Genomic DNA, 23,098 nt, shown 5'->3' on the forward strand with positions numbered 1-23,098 from the left:
ACCCATTCACACACACATTCATACACCGGTGGCGGTGGAAACCATGCAAGGCACCAACCTGCTCACCGGGAGCAACTTGGGGTTCAGTGTCTTGCCCAAGGACACTTCGACATGTAGACAGGAGAAGCTGGGATTTGAACCGTCAACCCATGGATCATTTTCCAACTCACTCTACCTCCTGAGCTACAGCCGCCCTACAGCCACTGCGACGTGCATATGAGAATAATAAAACACATAAAAACAAAACGTTGAATCTCAATGCACTGTGATCTTGTAGATTTTCAAACGACTGAAATCCAGGGCTGAAGTGGTTAATGTATGTTTCGTAATAATAATCTAAATCTATAAAGTAACCAGACGTTTTCAAATAATTGTAGTGGAGTAAAAAGTATCTTATTCAACTCTGAGATGTACGTAGTTGTGTAGGAGTAAAAAAAAAAAATATATATACAAAATATTGGATGTACTGCAGTAAATACTTTTTTTACTTGGAAATCAAATTTTATTTAATTGTACAGCACTCGAGTAAATGTACTCAATTACTTGAGTAATTACACCACTGAATGTGACCGCCTCAGAAGACGAAACACGTAAAAGAGGAAGATTGATCGAGCTGCAGAAATAAAAGAAAGAGCGCAGAGTCACCGGCACAACTTCTCTTCTCTTCAGCGCGCTGTGAAGACGTCGTGAAACGTTACCAACCAAACTCTTTATCCAGATTAATTAAAGTCATAAAAGGTAGAAGAAATGGCCGTGGCTTTTCATTCTGACAGCATTGAGATCCAAGAGGAAGATGATTACGATGACGTTGACAACGCGACTCCTGAAGATAACGCGACCCCTGAAGATGATGTAAAGTACGAGAACGTGGAGACCAGGACTTCTGCTCGGAAACAACCACAGAAGAAGTCTGGTAAGAATATAGGCCTTATATAACATGTGTCTGTGAGAAACATGATTGATTTGTAAAAAGCAGGGCTGCCCAAAAGGTAGATCGTGATCTACCAGTAGATCACAAAGGCTGTGCAGGTAGACCACATGACAATAATATATATAATTAAAAATATAAAAAAGTAACTTACAGTATTTATGAACAAAAGTCACTTCTTGATGTCAATTGATTGACATCAAGAAGGGCTTGCTTCAAAACCCCAATGCAATGCTTTGTTTTCAAGAGTCAGTAGCATTACAAAGAACCCCAAAACCTACCACTTCCATTCAGAACGGGATGGTACATTGTTTTGGGTGGGTAGATCATGGTTACCTGGTAATTTTAAAAGTAGCTCTCAAGTAAAAAAAGTGTGGGCACCCCTGGTAAAAAGGTTTAGGTATTAAGACTAGAGGCTGATTCTACCAAATAACTTCTAAATAACTAATTCTCAAACTTTCAAGGTTTTTTAAAAAAACGTTCAAAAAGAGTGCATGCAGCTGTTAGCCTACAATGTACACTTTCTCACTTAATTGTTCACTTTAGTTCTCAATTAAAAGATTGAGAAATTTAAATAGTTTAATTTCTCACTTAAAAGCTGAGAAATTACAATATAGTTTAAGGTTTTGAGAAATGGGTGTATAAGACACAGTCGCACACCACTTTTTATCAGCTGTTCCGATCATGACTTTACACAAATGCTTCTGCTCTGAGCAGATGGAATCTGTTGTAACAGTGTGTTGTCTGTTTTGAACAGCCAAACTCTATGCATGTTTTGTGCACTTTTTGTGGCCAAGCGTAGCGCTTCTAAAAGTTGAGACATTACTTTATGGAATCTCTGTTGTCACAGTGTGTTGTAATCTGTCTGTTTTGAACAGCCACAAAAGTTGAGAAATTACCGTTATCATCCCATACACTCTAAAAACAAACATGGCTATATAGCACCAAAAGTGGTTCTTTGGCTCGTAATCATAGGGCAACTGTTCTTTGGTGCTATATAGCACCAATATGTGCTATATAGCACCAATATGTGCTATTGGCAGCAATATGTGCTATAGCACCAATATGTGATTAATAGCACCAATATTTAAGTACTATATAGCACCTTGTCAAATGGTGGTGCTATATAGCACCTCAGGGTTCTTCAGTGGTTCTTTGGGATGGCTGAGCTGAGGTGCTATTTAGCGCCTCAGTACAATTACTGAAGTGCTTAATAGCATAGGTTCCCAAAAACTGGGTCGGGACCCATTTGTGGGTCACGCACACATTTTAATGGGCCTATCAGGAGGGTGAACTTTTAGAGAAATGAACGTTTATGACGCGCAACATATTTTTTTTGGGTGGGTCGGGGGGGGGGGGGGGGGGGGGGGGGGGCACCAAAATATTTTGGGGGGTCTAAAGTGACAAAATCTGAGGCAAATCTGCGAGGCGTTGTGAGAATGTAGATCTGCTATTTTCACAATAGAATCATGTTAAACTAAATGTAATGCCTCAACTCCTCCAACGGGGTGGGGCTGCCAGTTCAAATATGAGCCCTGAAAAGGCTGAGAACCACTGGTCTAGGCCACATGAACTAACAGAAAATGTTGTGGAGGGCCAAACCAAAAGGCAGTGCTCCATGCAAGATGTGCTCCCCGCAAACTAAACACACAGCTTCACCTCTGACTCACTTATCTCCACAAATAGGGCAAAAATGTGTTTTTCCAAAATCTTCCTGATCCATGTTGATGACATGAGTGTAGACATACTGTGTAGTGATTTTCGTGATTTTAGGGCAAAATCTGTAGGAGCAGTGTCCAAAAATGTGTTTTTAAAAATCGGCCTGGAGGTGGCGCTATATGGGAGAGATTCATGTTGATGGGATGAGTGTAGACATACTGTGTACCGATTTGCGTGATTTTAGGGCAAACATTTTAGGAGCAGTGTCCAAAAATGTGTTTTGCAAGAATCGGCCTCATGGTGGCGCTAGAAGAGGGCCATGTGAGAAATGAGGGGCGGGGTCTCCGCGCCGCCAAGGCGGACGAATAGGTACCGGCCCCGGCTGTCCCGGTCGCTCCTAGCCGGAGTTACGGCATTTTATGTGAGCTGCAGTGTAGGGGGTCCTCCACTGGGGGCGGCACCACTTTTGCATCCGTTCTGGAGCACCAGGAGTCGGTGGTCCCCGGGAATTCCCCGTGAGCAGCCCCGTTGGGGTGGTCATTTGGTCAGTTTAGCACATTTGGTCATTTTTTACATCTGGGGGTCGCCCAGGGACCTGGGGGTCCCTGGAGCTCCGGGGGTCCTTGGAGGTTGTAGTTTGGCAGGTAAGGAGTGTGTGTGCAAAATTTGGCATGGATCGGGGCAACGGTTGCGGAGATATGAGCAGGGCAAGAGTGTGACGTGTGACGTGTGACTGACGGACTGACTCACTCACGGACAGCCTGTGGAGGTTTTGGTAGTAAATGCGACCTACGGTCGCAATAAATACAGTATTTTTTTGGTTGAAAACCCGGCATTTGGCATCGACTTTTCTTTTTTTTAGACACTTTAGCCATTTTTATGGGTAAGGTAAGGCAGGTCGTCTTGACTTGTGACCAGTCTGACCACCTGCTTGTTATTGAGACAACATCCAATGATCACACACACGTGCTGATGTACGCATTGCGTCCATATGTACGTAAAAAAAACTTAAAAATAAAAGAAATGCAGTTTTAGTCCATGCATGAGGGAAAATTAGAGAATGTGTTTATTTGGTAATGTGCCATTAACCCTACAAGGGCCGGTCAGAGTGAACCAAAGGGCCACATACGGCCCCCGGGCCGCACATTGCCCAGGTCTGCTGTACACCAATTCTCACTTAAAAGTTGAGAAATTACAAAGTTTAGCGTTTTGAGAAATGGGCATGTATATGACACGGACCACTTTTTTATCAGCTGTTCCAATCATGACTTTACACAATGCTTCTGGTCTGAGCTGATGGAATCTCTGTTGTAACAGTGTGTTGTAATCTGTCTGTTTTGAAAGGCCACAAAAGTTGAGAAATTACCGTTATCATCCCATACAAACGTTGCTATATAGCAGGGGTTTTCAAAGTGGGTGACGGGGCACCCTGGGGTGCCGTGACGGCAGTCCAGGGGTGCCGCGAGATAATTTGATAATATTTGGAATTTATTTGGAAACATGAAAAAATATTTAGTATCATTTTAAACTTGAAGTACAAAGTTATTTTCAGTCAGTTCTAACCAAAATGGCTATTATCTCAACGTTTTCCTCGCAACATAAATCACTAAAATATCGTCACTGTCAGGCAGAAACCTCGTATCTCCAAGTTTCAAATGTGTTCGTCTTTTGGTTAAGCAAAGCCCTGCTTCATCATACAAGACTGTCGCGATGCGAGGCGTTGTGTGCTTGTAGATCTGCTGTTTTCACTAGTTTAGTACATTTTATAGATGATAAATACAAAACGGTTTTGGACATAAAAGGTTTCCACCTGACAACGACAATATTCTATAAATATAAGGTGCTGGGAGTGAAAATTATAATGTAGGGGTGCCTCGGATTAAAAGAATATTCATGGGGTGCCTTGAGACAAAAGGTTTGGGAACCCCTGCTCTATAGCACCAAAAGTGGTTATTTGGCTCGTAATCATAGGGCAACTGTTTTTTTTTTTTTTTTTTTTTTTTTGCTATATAGCACCAATATGTGCTATATAGCACCTTTGTCAAATGGTGTTATGTAGCACCAATATTTAAAAGTGATATATAGCACCTCAGGGTTCTTCAGTGAAACCTCGTATCTCCAAGTTTCAAATTTGTACGTTTCTTCGCAAAGTAAAGCCCTGCTTCACCATACAAGGCCGTCGCGCAAAAGTAGTGAAAACAGCAGATCTACAAGCACACACTTGTAGATCGGCTGTTTTCACTAGTTTAAATCATTTTTAAAATGATAAATACAAAACAAACGGTATTGGACATACAAGGTTTCCACCCGACAACGACAAAATATAACTCATGTAATTGGCCCACTGGCTTGTCACTTTGTCACAAATCTTTGAGTAGCAGCAGTGCTATAGAGAGAGATCTCTCTCTATAGCGCGCAATGAGGGCCTCTGCAACTCTTTTTCCCGGGCTGAATCAGGGGCCCAGCACGTCCCTGGTAACAACCACAGCACACTGCCACCATCACCCCTCCTCCTCTACTGCTAGTCAACCACACCACCAGTGACGTGCAGAGAATGTTAGAGAGGCAGGGGCTACATTTTCTAAAAGGGCGTTTGGTTGAATGTTGAAAAATATATTTGTGTTGCTTCATACCACACTGAACTAAGCATGATCAAGTCAATACTGCAGAGAGGGCAATTCTTTCAACATAAGATGCTGCATTCAAGTTCAGGAGAGTTTGGACAAGGCAATTCTCTTGAATGCTGCCTTCAGGTATGGCATGGAAAGAGGGGCATTCGCATTTCTTTCACCAAAGTGAAAACTGCATTTGGATAGGGCACCTTTTACAGACAGGTAAAAGGGTAGGGGCTCAAGTCCCCTTTGACGTGCCTGCACACCACACTGACAACATGGCCTAGATCAGGGGGCAGCAACCTTTTTGAAATGAAGTGCCATGTTTTTATTTTCTAGATAGTCAGTGTGCCATGTCAACAAACATACATTTTAGCCATCAAACATGCAGACATATTGTGATTGTCAGGACATTGTTATAACGATCATTAGACTCAGATCAATAACCCACCTATCTCCCTGACTCCCTCTCCAGTCAAAGTTCAGAATTTTAATGAATGTAGAATTATGTGCAGGACGTAATTTGCTGCAAATTAGGTTATTTAATTTAATTTAATGTTTAAAACAACATTTGATTTTAAAATATAAATCCTCTCTCTCACACTTCTGCCAGTGTGCCAGTGATCACCCTCCCCCTGCCCCAGGTTGCCTACCCCTGGCCTCCACCATTGTGGTCTAGCTTAGCGCAGTGGTTCCCTAAACTTATAGCTTGCACGCATGGGACATAAAAGTGACATTTCATGTCTCCCCCAGGACCCAAGCTAGCGAAAAAAAAGCAGATCTACAAGTTTATCTGCTATTTTCACTATTATTAAGCATTTCTTCTTCAAATGTATGGAATTTCTTTGATTTTGTTTAACTTGTCACCTACAAGTTGAGAAATTACAATATAGTTTAAGCTTTTGAGAAATGGGCGTTTATGACACAGTCACGCACCACCTTTTATCAGCTGTTCCAATCAATCATGACTTTACACGAATGCTTCTGGTCTGAGCTGATGGAATCTCTGTTGTAACAGTGTGTTGTAATCTGTCTGTTTTGAACAGCTAAACTATAGGCCTGTTTTGTGCACTTTTTGTGCCCAAGCGTAGCGCTTCTAAAAGTTGAGAAATTTCCAATATCATCCCATAAGCTTCATATTGGCCAATCAAGAGGCTCTGTTTTCATCCCATAGACTAAACTGGCCTATCAGGAGGCTCTGCTATCATCCCATCGGCTATACTGACCTATCAGGAGCCTCTGGTACAGTAGGCCGTCATCAGTAACTGCATATGTTGTCACATGACCTAACCCGAGTCCCGGAAAAGACCTTTTATAGAAATGGGTGTTTATGACATGCAACACTTTTTTATTATTATTATTTTTTATCAGCTGTCCAATCATAAGTGTACAGGAAAGCTGCTGGTCTGTTCTGATGCTATCTGTGTGCCCTGCTGGCACTGAGCCACGTAGTCATGAAAACCAACCTTCACCCCTCCTCCTCTGTTAGTCAACCACACCACACTGACCAGGGGTCTTCAACAGGGGGTCCGGGACCCCTAGGGGGTCCTCAGAGTTACTACAGGGGGTCCTCCAAATCTTAGTATGATAGAAAGCTTTTTTTTCTCCTTTTTTATGTTAACCACTTGAACCCTAGTGTCCAAATTCTTTAGCCAAAAATAGCAGATCTACAAGCTCACAACGCCTCGCAGCGTGAGGCGTTGTGAGCTTGGGACCCAAAAGAGACATTGTATGATGTCTCCCCCAGGACCCAAGCTAGTGAAATTGATTATGTACAAGCTGTACATCAATTCTCACTTAAAAGTTGAGAAATTGCAATATAGTTTTTGAGAAATGGGCGTATATGACGCAGACGCGCACCACTTTTTATCAGCTGTTCCAATCATGACTTTACACGAATGCTTCTCGTCTGAGCTGATGCTATCTCTGTCTGTATCTCTGTTGTAACAGTGTGTTGTAATCTGTCTGTTTTGAACAGCCAAACTCTAGGCCTGTTTTGTGCACTTTATGTTTCCAGGCAGAGCGCTTCTAAAAGTTGAGAAATTACCGTTACTGGCCTATCAGGAGGCTTTGTTATCATGCATAGGCTATACTATAGTACAGTATATACACTGAGGAAGGCTGGGTGGTCAAAACTAATCTTGAAACTAAAAATACAATAAAGAAAGAGGACTAACTCTTGCCACTGTGTGCGACCCATCCCTGTTTAGACTGACAGCTTCAGCTTGTCTTTCAAAGACATTTTAGGTGATAAATAATTCTCACATGAACTATAGTTTACAACTTTGTAAATATCCTGTACTTTCTTCACATTAATACTTAACCATTCATAATGCCATGTTGCCTCAATGGGTTTATCTTTTTGTGTGTGTCCAGCCATAGGACGGTGCAAGCTGGTTGTTCTGGTTGTTGGACTGCTTTGTGGTGTTCAAGCTCTGCTCAACATCACTCTCAGAATGTCTCTCTGTAAGTCACGTTTCATTACAGTGCATTATTTTATTTATGTGATGATACAACATTCATTTTATTAATATTAGCAAATATGATACCACATAACATATATTAATATTAGCAGCAGAATTTGTAGTTGCAGATGTACAAGCTCGCAGTGGGGCACAAAGTAACGTGCTGTGAGCTTGTAGATCTGCCATTTTTGAATAGCCAACTATAAATATCAAAAATGACACAGATGCTGTCCTGGCTTTGATGGGTTGAGGAGGTCAGTTCAGAACAGTTAGTAAATAAAACTCATCAGTTTGTTTGATTCTCCTTACAGTTTCTGAACCGATTAAAGAGATCAACAACCTGACCAACCTGACCAAAGTCCTGGACCATCTTCAGTCCAAATACAACAACCTGACCAAAGAGCTGGAGCAGATGACCAAACAGAAGGATGTCCTACAGTCCAGATACAACGACGTCACTGCAGAGAGAGATGAGCTGAAGAAGAAGCTCTGTGGTCAGTGAGACATCACTGTTTATATTCACTGTTACATCATGTTGTTCATCTTTTATCATTAATATGAGCAACTGACAAAAACTAAACAAAAAAACACTTGCTGCCTTTATTTTGTTGTTAGGATCTCCTGGATGGCAGATCTTTGGTAGAGGATGTTACTACATCTCTACTGAGGGGAAAACCTGGGAGGAGAGCAGAAAATACTGTACAGACCACCACTCAGACCTGATCATCATCAACAGCAAAGAAGAACAGGTAGGTTGTGTGTGTGTGTGTGTGTGTGTGTGTGTGTGTGTGTGTGTGTGTGTGTGTGTGTGTGTGTGTGTGTGTGTGTGTGTGTGTGTGTGTGTGTGTGTGGTAACATCTATTGTACAGTGTGTATTTCAGTAACCCGCATCTCTTCTGTCCAGGACTTTGTTAACAGAGTTACCGGGGGCCTGTTGGTGTGGCTGGGTTTGACTGACAGAGAGAAGGAAGGAGTTTGGAAATGGGTCGATGGTTCACCACTGACCTCACCAACGTAAGACTTTATAGTTTATACCTTCATTTTATAGGGCAGTGTTTCTCAAATGGGGGTATGTGTACCCCTAGGGGTACGCAGGGGTACTGCAGGGGGTACGTGAGAAAAAAAACACTAGAAAATGGGGATATGTATTTTAGTGTTATGGTCAATGATAAAACTGTAGCATTATGTGTGGAACACATCCGGAGAACTGCAGACATACAAGCTCACGTCGCGTCGCAGATGCAACCGTTGTGAGCTTGTAGATCACACTCGGCTGCGGCGCCGGAACTGCCGCACTCCTGCGCAACGCACGATGGAACGTTGGAAGTTGTGGATAATTAATGTATAGATTGCATATAGATATGAGGGCACTCTCTCACACTCCTGCCAGTGTGCCAGTGATCACCCACCCCTGTGCCCAGGGACGTGCTGGGCCCCTGATTCAGCCCGGGAAAAACAGTTGGAGAGGCCCTCATTGCGCGCTATAGAGAGAGAGATCTCTCTATAGCGCTGCTGCTACTCAAAGATTTGCCATTTCAGATCATGACAAGTGACAAGCCAGTGGACCAATTACATGAGTTATATTTCGTCGTTGTCGGGTGGAAACCTTGTATGTCCCAAACCATTTTAAAAATGTTTTAAACTAGTGAAAACAACCGATCTTGTTGTGTGCTTGTAGATCTGCTGTTTTCACCACTTTTGTGCGACGGCCTTATATGATGAAGCAGGGCTTTGCGAAAAAAATATATATAAATTTGAAACTTGGAGATACAAGGTTTCTGCCCGACAGTGACGATTTACTTTGTAACCCAGCCCCCAAAATGGAACGACGGACGTTTTTTTTCCCCCCAATGGCCGGCCTGGACCGGACGGAAATGAACCGGCTGTTCGGGAGTCGCCCCGCTTTTCCCAATGGCCAGCACGTCCCTGCATGTGCCAATGTTGGCACCCGTGCCTAAGGTTGCCTACCCCTGATATACAGAATTCTTTTTGACATTTTTGGTATAAAAGGTTGTTCAGAAAACTTAGCAATACTCACATTTATTACTTAAAGGGGCACTCCACCACTTTTCAACCTATCTTCATATAATAGGTCCTCACTAATGTTCATAATAAAATATCACAATTCTTTTCTACTCAGTTTGGGTCTCATAGGAGAGCTGTGGGTGGGTCAAATCCTTCTACCGGTGACATCATCAATGGGAAATGCAAGCCAATAGAAACTGCAGGCTTTCTATTCCTGAAAAAGTTGCAATGTTAAAGTGGAAGCCATTGTTCTTGTGATAATAAAAATCTAAATATTTATTTTCAAAAATATTATTTGATTTTTTTTTGTCAAATGATGATGTCACCGGTAGAAGGATTTGACAGCTCTCCTATGAGACCCAGACTGAATAGAAAAAAAATGTGCTATTTTATTATGAACATTAGTGAGGACCTATTATATGAAGACAGGTTGAAAAGTGGTGAACTACTCCTTTACTTCTACAATGCGACACGTTGTGAGCTTGTAGATCGGCTATTTTTAAATAGCCTACAGTATGTATAAAATAGGGCTAAAAAGGTTCAAATGTGTTTTATAATATATTATAATGTATCTCTGTAAATAACTAGTAACTAAAGTTTTCAAATAAATGTAGTCGAGTAAAAGTACAATGCTTGGATCCGAGATGTAGTAGAGTAGAAGTATTTTTCGAAATTTGAAATACTCGAGTAAAGTACAAATAACTCAAAATTGTACTTAAGTAAATATACTTAGTTACTTTACACCAGTGGTATTTAGTAGGTGTTTTTAGAATGTCCTTCAGGTGTAAAACAAAAGATGAAAGTGAAAAAGTATCCTTGTAAAAGTACAGTATTGTAATGAATGTAATGGAACTACTTCTCCAGGTACTGGCTGCCTGGTCAGCCTGATGACCATGGAGGAGGAGAAGACTGTGCTGTGCATCAGAGTGGGTATGGATGGTGGGATGCACCATGTACTGACACTCTCCTTTGGATGTGTGAAAAGGCTCTGTAGTGAAATCAATCACTTTCACATTGCATCAGTTGTGTGTTGTGTTGCTACAGCTACATGATAAGTGTGTCAACAGCTGGTCGTTTGTGTGTTTGCTTTGCTTTGTCTGCCTCGTAATTCTAAACAATTCGTTCAATTCAAAGGAGCTTTATTGGCATGAGAAAAAAACAACAACACACGTTTACATTGCCAAAGCAAGCATTGTGTAAACAGACCTATATCACATTGCAACGTCATATACTGTACATGTTGTAAATAGCAGCTTTTTTTCCCTCTCAAAAAGATTTAAATAGAATAAAAAAAAAAGATTTAAAATGCATTTAAAGGTAGGAGCTCTGTTTGTGTGCAGTAGGTCTAGAAGTCTACTCAGTATCATTTTTATTTTTTCATTAACCAATTCAGAACGGGTACACAGTATAGTGTATTATTATTTCAGGCTTTGACTAAAAAAAATAGCAGATCTACAAGCTCACAGTGCGAGCTTGTAGATCTGCTGTTTTTGAAAAATTGTGAAAATTAGAGTTTTGACCCGATTCTATGTCCATAGACCCGATTCTATGACCCGATTCTAAGTGTCTTTTGAATCCTTCTAAGGTTTTTTTTTTTTAAACCTATGTTTCTATATGTGAGCAATCTGGCCAGCCATCGTCAAAGAAAAGGTCCTTTTCACTTAACTGGAGCTCAGTTAGTCTGTTCTTGAGAGACTGCTATGTCAGTGGTTCTCAAGCCTTTTCATGTGAAGGACCCCCAAACTGATATGTATTTGGCCACGGACCCCCATCTCAAAATATCTAGTTCCAGGGACCCCCCCAGAAGCAAAATTTGAGTTACAAACGTACGCTTATATTCAAAGATTTGCACACATTTTCACAACTTAAAAAAAATAATAATAGCAGATCGGTGCCACGCTGTGAGCTTGTAGATCTGCTATTTTTCACTGGTTAAAGCATTCAATAATTCTAGGCCTAAATGGGTTAAGTAGTAGTTAAAGCAGAGCCTATAGAATGTCTGTTTCATTTTAATACCATGTTTCATGCAGATTAATTAATGTTTCATTTTAATATCATGTTTCATACAGATTAATGAAGTTCTGTATTGTTTCATTTTAATAAATAATTTACTGAATGTCCAATGTATCTTGAATACATGAAGGTTTCAAGGAATTATGGATTTTCAAGAGCATTTACTTTTACAAAATATAAAACATTTTTTAGATTGATTTGTATACGTTTTTTTTTTTTTTTTTGTAGTTGTAGTTAAAGCAGAGCTTATAGAATGTCTGTTTCATTTTAATAGCATGTCTCATGCAGATTAATGAAGTTCTGTATTGTTAAAACAGTACAGTAAACGTTGTTATGCATCTACTGTATTTGTCACAATACAATACTGGATACAATTTTCTGTTTAATGTATTTCATTTTATTCAATTTTTTATTGATATGATGGATGATATGATTTACTTGGAAATGTTTGCTGTATTTTTTTCTTTTTCTTTTCAAATGTTTCTTGTAAGACATGATAGTTATAGTTTCTTGTTTTCTTCATTTCAATCCTTACCATTAAACTAAAACATATCTCTGAAACATAAAACCAATTATTTCATTAAAGCCTGTTTTGGTGACAATCTGAATCTATGGTTTGTCTGTCATTCAATGTTAGATGAGTAAAAAAAAAGGATCTCAATGCAAACAAGCCATGTGCTTTCCTGAGTGTATCCTTTTAGTTGACCTTGTACCAGTGAACTGTACTGTCATTAAACTGTACCTTTTCCTATGCAAACTTAGAATGAATTCTACAATCAATCAATCAGTGACTTTACTGACAGCATGTTGAGTTATAGTGCCATCTAGTGGTACACTGAGGTTAAGCAGAGTGGTGTCGTGTAGTACTTGTAAGTAGCCTACATAATACTGTACTCAGGTTAATTTGAGGTGCTTTGTTTACTGTACTATATTTTCATTATATATACCAGTAAGACTCCCTAAGGCAGGGGTCTTCAACGTTTTCAGGTCAAGGACCCCTTAGCTGAGAGGGAGATAAAGCAGGGACCCCTTAGTTGAGAGGGAGATGAAGCAGGGACCCCTTAGCTGAGAGGGTGATAAAGCAGGGACCCCTTAGTTGAGAGGGAGATAAAGCAGGGAAGCAGGGACCACTTAGCTGAGAGGGAGATAAAGCAGGGACCCCTTAGCTGAGAGGGAGATAAAGCAGGGACCCCTTAGCTGAGAGGGAGATAAAGCAGGGACCCCTTAGCTGAGAGGGTGATAAAGCAGGGACCCCTTAGCTGAGAGGGAGATAAAGCAGGGACCCCTTAGCTGAGAGGGAGATAAAGCAGGGACCCCTTAGCTGAGAGGGAGATAAAGCAGGGACCCCTTAGCTGAGAGAGAGATAAAGCAGGGACCCCTTAGCTGAGAGGGTGATAAAGCAGGGACCCCTTAGCTGAGAGGGTGATAAAGCAGGGACCCCTTAGCTGAGAGGGAGATAAAGCAGGGACCCCCTTTACATGTTGTATAAAATTGTGTTGCAGATTTTCATAGACTTGTTTGACAGCACTGTCATCAGTCTATGTTTGTGTTAATGTGTTTTTCCAGACATTTAACCACTTAAATCATCGATACTTTGTACATTTTACCTTTCATTCTGTACTTTTTTTTTTTTTTACTTTACTCCAAACCTATTTGCCAAAAATAGCCGCTGCGAGGCGACGCTATACCATCCACTCTCATCCACTTCAATGGAGAAAGATATTATTTTATCGTTATCATAAGATAAGATTTTTTTTTTTTTTTTTTGGAAACACACACTTTCAATATAGGGTACATTAAGTATAGTCTATCATACACAATACTGCCGTACATGTCTGAGATTTGAAACAAACGAAACCAAATGAAAGTTTAAGAATTGTTGCAGAGAGAGCTCCTGCTCCAATAGACACAATCATGAATTATGATGGTTTTAATAGTGTAATAGACCTCCTGCATCAATAGACATACAGTACAGTACATGCATTATGAGTTATGATGGTTTTAATAGTGTAATAGACCTCCTGCATCAATAGACATACAGTACATGCATTATGAGTTATGATGGTTTTAATAGTGTAATAGACCTCCTGCATCAATAGACATACAGTACATGCATTATGAGTTATGATGGTTTTAATAGTGTAATAGACCTCCTGCATCAATAGACATACAGTACATGCATTATGAGTTATGATGGTTTTAATAGTGTAATAGACCTCCTGCATCAATAGACATACAGTACATGCATTATGAGTTATGATGGTTTTAATAGTGTAATAGACCTCATGCATCAATAGACATACAGTACATGCATTATGAGTTATGATGGTTTTAATAGTGTAATAGACCTCCTGCATCAATAGACATACAGTACAGTACATGCATTATGAATTATGATGGTTTTAATTGTGTAACAGACCTCCTGCATCAATAGACATACTGTACATGCATTATGAATTATGATGGTTTTAATAGTGTAACAGACCTCCTGCATCAATAGACATACAGTACATGCATTATGAGTTATGATGGTTTTAATAGTGTAATAGACCTCCTGCATCAATAGACATACTGTACATGCATTATGAATTATGATGGTTTTAATAGTGTAATAGACCTCCTGCATCAATAGACATACAGTACATGCATTATGAATTATGATGGTTTTAAAGGTGTAGTTCACCCCCAAAATGTAATTTTTTTCTATTGATTACTCATGCCATGGAGAATTCAGTTCAATTATGTAATTTATTTCGTTTTCGTCAGTGAAGTAAGGTAGTCGACGGACATTTTCTGTCGTAGTTTTAGTGGAGGAAATGAACACTGGTGTAAGGTGTCTATTTACCTTTGGAAATAAATAACCCCCAAGGAAGGAACCAAGTGCTGATCCCAGGTCTGCAGGGAGGCTACTATAGCCCTGCATCCTGCGTCCCTGACGCATTCTTTTAAATAAAGGACGCATTAAACTAGGCATCACTGCATCCCGGGGATGCATACAACTCTCTTCTTCCTGCTATCAGTCATTTCACTGCACCAGCTGAGCTGCATGTGGTGGTGTCTCCACAGCTGTGCATTCTGGCATTATTGATGAGATGATTGAGATTGTCTTGTAAATCCATGCTTCTGTCCTTTATTAACTACATACAAGTAGCTATTTGCCACTATTTGTTTAAATTAAAGTCCTTTTTGATGTCTTCACCGTTGATACATAATGCGTGTGTCGTCGCGGAACCCATAAATTAATTCTGGGACCCATTTGAATGACCACCTGTGGGTCCCGGTACCCATTACATTGAGAACCTAGCAACACCACTGCGGTCTGTGTTTTTATTACTAGTAAGGCGCCTCAGGGCGACATGCAACCTCGCCCTTTATTCTTGGCCATCTGGCCAGTGATATATATTGATGACATCAGGGATCTTCAATATAATATTGAAGATCCCTGATGTCATCAATGCCCATATTATGGGCATAAAAGGGATTCTGGGGAATACCCATTTATGGACTTTTACATAGGTGATGTCACCTGTGATATCACCTGTGATGTCACAGTGATGTGTCAAAGGAACCACAGTGTCAGGCTTGACCTTCAAAGATACACGGATACGTGGACAAGATGTGCCGGACATCACAGTGACATCAGAGCATGATGTCAGAGACCGTAAAAATGTGTACACGTCTGCACGCGGACAAGCTGTGACATTTCTCATGGTTAAACTGCAACTTTTGGTCGCAATTAACCCAGGAAGGAACCTCGTGCTGATCTCAGGTCTGTGTTTATTGTTTCTTCCCGACAGAAGAGACGTCGTTCGAAGCAGGGATCAAAGTTCAGATCCACAGTCAGGACGAGCCTTCCTTCATCGACCAGCTGGGCTTCGGGGTGGCGCCCGGGTTCCAGACCTTCGTGTCCTGCCAGGAGCAGAGGGTACGTAACCAACCCGGGTTTACTTTGTACCCTGTTTGCAACAGGAACAGTTCTTTGTAGTTTGAAGTCCACTGTAGAAAATCATTGAAACGGAACACATCCCCATTGACAAAAGACCCTCCTACTCGATGTAATCTCTTTTTAAAGGGATATTTCACTTTCAAAAAAACTTTTTGACATTTTATCGTCTAATCAGGCTCTTGGGAACACCCAGGACAGTTTTTGAATTTCTTCATTCAGTATTTAGATATATGATATTCATTTCCCCCCTTCCAGGACCTTCCTATACAAACCCATTATAACTTCAAACTCCGTTTCGGTAACGCTTTACTTTACAGTACGGTAATTACCATGTACTTACCGGGTAACTACTAGGTAATACCCAGTATTTATAATTATAATATAATTATATAATTACATGGTAACTACCAGGTATTTTGCTGTTAATGTGTTTGTGTATGTTCCTGAAAACTACCAGGTAATTACCAGGTCATATTAAGTATTTGCCTGGTAATTACATGTTAAGTACCTGGTAATACACTTATTAATTACTAGGTTTATTACCTGGTAGTTACCAGGTATTTTCGAGTATGTAACTACCCAGTAGTTACGGTTGAACTGTACTGTAAAGTAAAGTGTGGGTTAATTGGATGACCTTACCTGGTAATTACTCAGTATTAACCCAGTAACTAGAAAAGCTTTTCCCAGGTAATTACCCAGTAGTTACAGTTGAACTGTACTGTAAAAGAAAGCATGGGTCAATTCCATGACATTACCTAGTAATTACTAAGTGTTTACCCAGTAACTAGAAATTATGTACCTTGCATTTACCCAGTTAAGTGGAACCACGGTAAAAATAAGTACTTTTTGTTGGGACCAAATGGCATCGTGGCCATGGGTGGATAAAATAACCAGGGAGTGGTGAATACTCAAAACACTATTTTTTGCGTCCAGTGCATGCGAGTCAGCTTCTCCTCTAGACAGCACTAGGTAATTACTAGGTAAAATACCTGGTAGTTACCATGTATTTACCTGGTAAATACCCAGTAAATACTGGTAATTACCGTACTGTAAAGTAAAGCGTTACCTCCATGGTAACCGCGATAGATTTACTGAAAACAACTGTCCTTTTTTCTGGTGACTCCTGACACCCTCCGAATACGTGAGCAGGCCGTGTTTTCTCGATAAATGTTTTCATTGATTTCTATTAATCTTTTGGGGAAATGAAAATTATTAAATACAATAAATGATTATTAAAAAATCAATTAAAAAAGTTTATCGAAAAGACACAGCCTGCTCACATATTCGGAGGGTGTCAGGAGTCACCAGAAAAAAGGACAGTTGTTTTCAGTAAATCTATCATGGTTAATATGGAGCCAGCTTAAGTTAAGCTGACTGCAACCTCACGTCATCAAAGATGTTGTCAGTCTTGTCCAAATATGGAGTTGGCCTCCAAGTAAATCGCCACTGTTGGGCAGAAATCTAGTCTAGTCATATTTCAATGACTAAATCTAGAGTTCAGGTTGCTATATAGGAGGCCCTCACATCTATTTCACACCACATATCCAACAGATATTTCATTTCTCTGTGTCCCTTTTGTGCCCATATATGGAGATCCCTGATGTAATGTGTATATTTATGTCCATACCCTGTATATTGACATGCCTATATCCATATAAGGATATACTGTAGTGGTCAGCTCTGTGGCTCCTGACAACTGGATCTCCTTTATATGCCTATATGTATGTACAGCATTATTTTATAGGTATCATTTATGTAAAGTAACTAAGTAGCCTACATTTACTCAAGTACTGTATTTTTTTCTCTCAAACTATATAATGGTAATAATAATCTAAAATTAATAATAATAATAATTATTATTTTAATTGTTATGAACACCCAGAAAATAGCACATTTCGATCTATTAGGCCAAACCTCATTTGAAAAATATCAAGAGTATATGAAAGCCTTTTAAAAATGTTTATACTATGGGAATCTTTCTCCCAAATAATCAATTACGACATGACAGACAAAGACGCAATGCATTGCAGGTCAACCCAGCTTTGCTTGCCACTGCCCGAGTTGCCTGAGTTGGCAGCCATTTTGAAAAAAAGAATCAAACCTCGGTTCGAAGTGAAGCGGTGAATCTTAGTATAGAATTGTCTGGAGAGCCGGTATGACAGCGGGTATAATAGGTTTAAATAAAAATATAGATTAAAAATACATTAAAATAAGAATTTGTAATTAAATAAATAAATAAATAAATAAATAAATAAATAAAAATGAAAGAAAAAAGTGTTTAAATAAAAGGATGTTTAATTAAAAAAAAATTCAATAGATTTTCAATGTATTTCTTGTGTTTCTATAGATATCCACTCCTTTTGTTGATAATATTCTACATGTACAGGACAGATAAAACCTCTATTCTGAATTGTTATTTGAATAAGGTTTTTATAGTAGCATTAGTTGTGGATGCAGTAGGTGAGAACTATTGCATGTACAGGACAGATAAAACCTGAAGGCCAAATTATCATGTGAAGCTTGACCAATCCTCAAAATATCCATTCATCAGACCGGGAGGGACACTACACACATATTCTGGACGTACAGGACAGATAAAGCCTATTCATTCTGAACTGAAATGGCCATATATGGACATGGGACACACATTTTGCTGTTTGAAAAAGCCTATTCATTCTGGACTGATATTCTGGACGTACGGGACAGAAAAAACCTGTTCATTCTGGACTGGAGTGACCATATATGGACATGAGGTGACATACATTGTGTTTTTGAAAAACCCTGTTCATTCTGGACTGAGATGACCATATATGGACATGAAACACACATTTTGTTTTTGAAAAAACCTGTTCATTCTGGACTGAAATGACCATATATGGGCGTGGGACACACAAAGCCACTCATTGGAAGCGGTTTTCACCGCTTAAAAAAAAAAACCTTCTAACTACTAGGCATGATCGCGATCGCGAAATTGCATGTTTAAACCCCATACCAACCCCATCTTTCAAACATGGCAGCCATTTTTGTTTACAAATGAAGAAAACATAATGGCTGCTATCTCATGAATGCCTGAACGGATTTCTAAGCTGATTTTTTTGTTTGAAAGCTGTGAACAGCATGCACACACGTGGTGCATGATCTAGGCATGGGCGTGCATGATTTGTGCACTATGAATTACACGGAAGTCTATAGAGACTGGTGGCAGTCTGGATCTTCAAAGAGATTTTAAGGTGGCATTAAAAGAATCCCGCAGCTGGTCTGACTGACTCACCACTGAACAGCTCTGCTCTCCTCTACATTAAACCATTATGGTATTGCATTCTCAGCCAACTTATGATTAAGCCTCATAATTCCCCTTGTTCTCACCTCAAAATAATGGATTAATAATTCTTCAAATGCGGACCGGATAACATCACAGAGGCAGCGGCAGTAGGTAATGATTGATTCTGGACCACAAATGACGATAATAAATTGCAAATAATGGCCAAGGTGTTTAAACGAACCTGGCGTTTATTTGAGACAGGCGTTTATTGCGCAAAATGGGGTCAGACCCCGGGCCGGGCGTTTAAAAGAGACCAGGCGGCAGTTTGCCACCGGGCTACTAATTGGTAATATACGGTATTTCCAATTTTCAGTACTTTTACTTCTACTCCACTACATCTCAGAGGCAAATATTGCGCTTTTACTCCACTACAATTAGTTGCAAACTTAAGTTACTAGTTACTTGGTAGATTATTACAAAAGATACATTGACCACTTCCACCCTATATACATTTCAGCCATTTGAAAATAGCAGATATACAAGCTAACAATGTTGCAATGCGACACATTGTGAACTTGTTTATCTGCTATTTTCAAAAGATTATACATTTGAAAACTTGAAAAGGGACATTCTGCATAATGAGTACTTTTACTTTTGGTACTATAAGTACATTTTGATGCTGATACTTTTGTACTTTTACTCAAGTACATTTTGTATTCCGGACTTTTACTTGTAAGGGATTATTCATATATTGCAGTATTGATAATAATAATTTGACTTAAGTAAAACATTTGAGTACTTTTTCCACCACTGATATGTATATTCTTTGTGCTCCACAGCTCATCTACCTGCCTCCACCCTGGGGTGACTGTAAGGTGACTCCCATGGACTCAGACTTCTTCGAGACGTACAGCATCACAGCGTGTCGTATCGACTGTGAGACGCGGTACCTGGTGGACAACTGTAACTGTCGCATGGTGCACATGCCCGGTGAGAGAGCTGGTATCTTAACCCATTTAGGGCCTAGAATTATTGAATGCTTTAACCAGTGAAAAATAGCAGATATACAAGCTCACAGCACGGCACCGAGTGCCGCGCTGCGAGCTTGTAGATCTGCTATTTTTGAAAAAGTCGTGAAAATGTGTGCAAATCTTTGAACATATGTATTTTCAAAGCAAACGTTTGTAACTCAGATTTTGCTTCTGGGGGGTCCCTGGAACTAGATATTTTGAGATGGGGGTCCGTGGCCAAATAAATATCTTTTCAAATCTTTTTTATTAAGGTACAAGCCCACAATGAGGCAGGTACACACATAGTGATGGCACCCCAAATCACATTCCAATCACAATAATCATTGGTACAAAATAGCACACGCATGTGGAGGTACACGCTATCCTCCCCGGCTCCACCCCTCTCTGAACAGGCGCCCTGACCACTGTGGGAACCGTTAATGCAGAGACAAAATCTGTCCCTCCTCCCCAATCGACTTCCCTCCCACGAACACAGCCAATTGTGTTCGTTGGAGCGCCCGGCCAAGCCGAATGCACCATGAAATGGCCAAATAAATATCATTTTGGGGGTCCTTCACATGAAAAAGTTTGAGAACCACTGACATAGTAGTCTCTCAAGAACAGACTAACTGAGCTCCAGTTGAGTGAAAAGGACCTTTTCTTTGACGATGGCTGGCCAGATTGCTGACACAGAAACATAGGTTTTTCAAAAAACCTTACAAGGATTCAAAAGACACTTATAGAATAGGATCTGTGAGCTTGTATATCTGCTATTTTTCAATAGTTAAAGCATAAAATAATGATACACAATAACATGTACCCGTTAAATGTCTGTTGTTAAAAAGTTAAAAGTTGAATATTCTGATAGTTATAATAAATTGTTTGTTCAGTAACAGGGGTCTCTCCATGTTGCTCATTACCAAATGGACCCTAGTTTGGTTCCATTTGTACACCCGGGCTAAATTAAACTTGATTTTACAATATTTAAATTGGGCTCTCATAGATAGAAATGCCATTAAATGGGGGTTCCGTAGCCTAAGGCATGTCAAACTGGGGGTCCCTTGCTATAGAGCCGTAAACATCTTCTCTTAGGGGGTCCTTGACATATCTTTTCAAATGGAAAATTGAGAACCACGTCTAAACAGAAGTACCGCCCCAGGAAATGACAAATCTGTTCAAAGACTTGAACATGATTTTTCAAAAATAGCAGATCTACAAGCTCGTAGCCTATATCTGCTATTTTGCAATAGTTAAAGCATTAAATAAGTCTAGGCCTAAATGGGTTTTAATGAAGAGCTGGAGAGTGTTATTGTTGAGGTATTCTGTTCAGTGTGTAAACTTGTTATTGAATGTGTTCTTTGTGACATAAACCCTCTGGTTGCTGTGTGTTCAGGTGATGCTCCGTACTGTACCCCAGAGCTTTACAAAGAGTGTGCTGATCCTGCTCTCGGTAAGGAAGCATCTCTACAGCAGTGGTGTAAAGTCACTAAGTAGATTTAGTAAGTAAAAGTCCAGATTTCAAAATGTACTTGAGTAAAAGTACAACAATTATTTTCTTATCTAAATGTAACAAAAGTATAAGGACTCACTCATTATGCAGAATATCCCAGTTAAAGTTTTGAAATACACGAAAATCTTTTCAAAATAGCAGAGCTACAAGCTCACAATGCGTCACATCGCAACACATTATTACTGATGATCTTTTGTAGCTCCCTATAGGTTTATAGTTTGATCTTTTGTAGATCCCTATAGGTTTATAGTTTGATCTTTTGTAGATCCCTATAGGTTTATAGTTTGATCTTCTATAGATCCCTATAGCTTCATGGATTTAACAGTTTTGCCCGATTTGCCTTTTTTTGTTGTTTTAAGGTTTTACTTTTCTTTTCTGCTTTACTGTTAATCATTTGTACTTTCCTCTGTAAATCACTCAGTGCTTCATCTTTGCTCAGTAAAGAATTTCGAGCTGCATTTCATGTCATGAAAGCTGCTTTATTGTTGTTGTCCCAGACTTCCTGGTGGAGCGGGACAACGACTTCTGCGTGTGTGAGACTCCGTGCAACATGACGCGCTACAGCAAGGAGCTGAGCTTCGTCAAGATCCCCAGCAAGGCCTCCGCCAAGTACCTGGCCAAGAAGTACAACAAGACCGAACAGTACATCTCGTAAGTTGTTATTTAAGCAATATTACACGAGAGGGTGTGCATTGCATTATCGCGGTTATTTGGTCCGACAGCCTTGCTGCAGGAACGAGCCGAAGGCGAGTTCCGTAGGCAGGACTGAAGGGACAAATAACCGCGATAAGGCAGACCCTCGAGTGTAATATTGCGATTAAACAACCGTTGCTGTAAAAAAAAACATGTCAAGTTCATTTCATTGTAATTAAGATATTCGACAGGAATTTGTAATTTTTTAATGCCTCATTTAGCGACTATGTCCCTGAACTTCACATGAAAGCCGCTAGCCTAGCCGCCTAGCATAGTGTGGGGAGAGAGGAGCTGCGTTTCGTGACCAACGCAGCTGATTTCTTTATTTGATGAGAAAGTGCAGTAGTGCTCAATATATGCACGGTTTGAGAGCCTGTTTTCCATTGAGAGCACGACTACCTGTTGTATAATTATCATTATACAACAGGTAGTTCCGACGAAGCAATCTGATTGGTTGAAATATAGCTATCTACCCGTGGTGATATTGAGCATTATCTGAACGGGTCTCATAACTAACGGGTCTCATAACTAACGGGTCTCATAACTAAACAAAACTACTTCGCTACTCACCTAACCAAAGGTGGTTTTGCATTGTTGAAAGTCTATTCTCAGCGGTGGGAAACCTCTCAGCACCCCACCCACTCTGTAAAATACATAATGTTTGTCATGAAGGTTCGAGGTGGGCTGCATTTTATTTCATGACAGAAATAGCGAAGTAGTTTTGTTTATTTATTTTTATTTATTTTTTAATAATTTTATCCCACGATTTTGTAACCCATTTTCACCCAGTGCCAATTGCCCTGCTCTCCCTCTGCCGCACCTGCAGAGACAACGGACTGACCTCATGCTTCCTTCAATGCATGAGGAGTCCAAGTTGCTTCTTTTCACCTGACAGTGGGGATTTCCCCGGTTTGGACGTAGCGCGTGGAAGGAACACGTTATTCCAACCAGTTCCTTTCCCCTCCATCAAGCGCC

At 40.1% G+C, this 23,098-nt stretch overlaps 2 protein-coding genes across 2 annotated transcripts in view; both read left to right on the forward strand.

The window, feature by feature from the left end:
- The window catches only part of LOC308291803 (acid-sensing ion channel 1-like), a gene marked incomplete at both ends in the record, with an annotated part of 330,088 nt that overhangs the window by 300,475 nt on the left and 6,515 nt on the right, over positions 1-23,098 (forward strand). Inside the window, 4 exons of the mRNA XM_080733935.1 lie at positions 15,500-15,627; positions 19,750-19,900; positions 21,314-21,370; positions 21,928-22,081. Coding sequence (XP_080590061.1) covers positions 15,500-15,627; positions 19,750-19,900; positions 21,314-21,370; positions 21,928-22,081 — 490 coding nt within the window. The remainder of the gene's footprint in view (positions 1-15,499; positions 15,628-19,749; positions 19,901-21,313; positions 21,371-21,927; positions 22,082-23,098) is intronic.
- LOC308291719 (uncharacterized protein) lies at positions 748-8,682 on the forward strand (the record flags this gene model as incomplete). Its single annotated transcript, XM_080733848.1, has 5 exons — positions 748-913; positions 7,576-7,665; positions 7,976-8,158; positions 8,280-8,413; positions 8,569-8,682. The coding sequence occupies 5 exons, from the start codon at positions 748-750 to the stop codon at positions 8,680-8,682; spliced, it is 687 nt and encodes a 228-aa protein (XP_080589974.1).

The sequence above is a fragment of the Nannobrachium achirus genome (genome assembly GCF_963921795.1).
Source record: "Nannobrachium achirus genome assembly, chromosome: 9".
Classification (NCBI taxonomy): Eukaryota; Metazoa; Chordata; class Actinopteri; order Myctophiformes; family Myctophidae; genus Nannobrachium; species Nannobrachium achirus.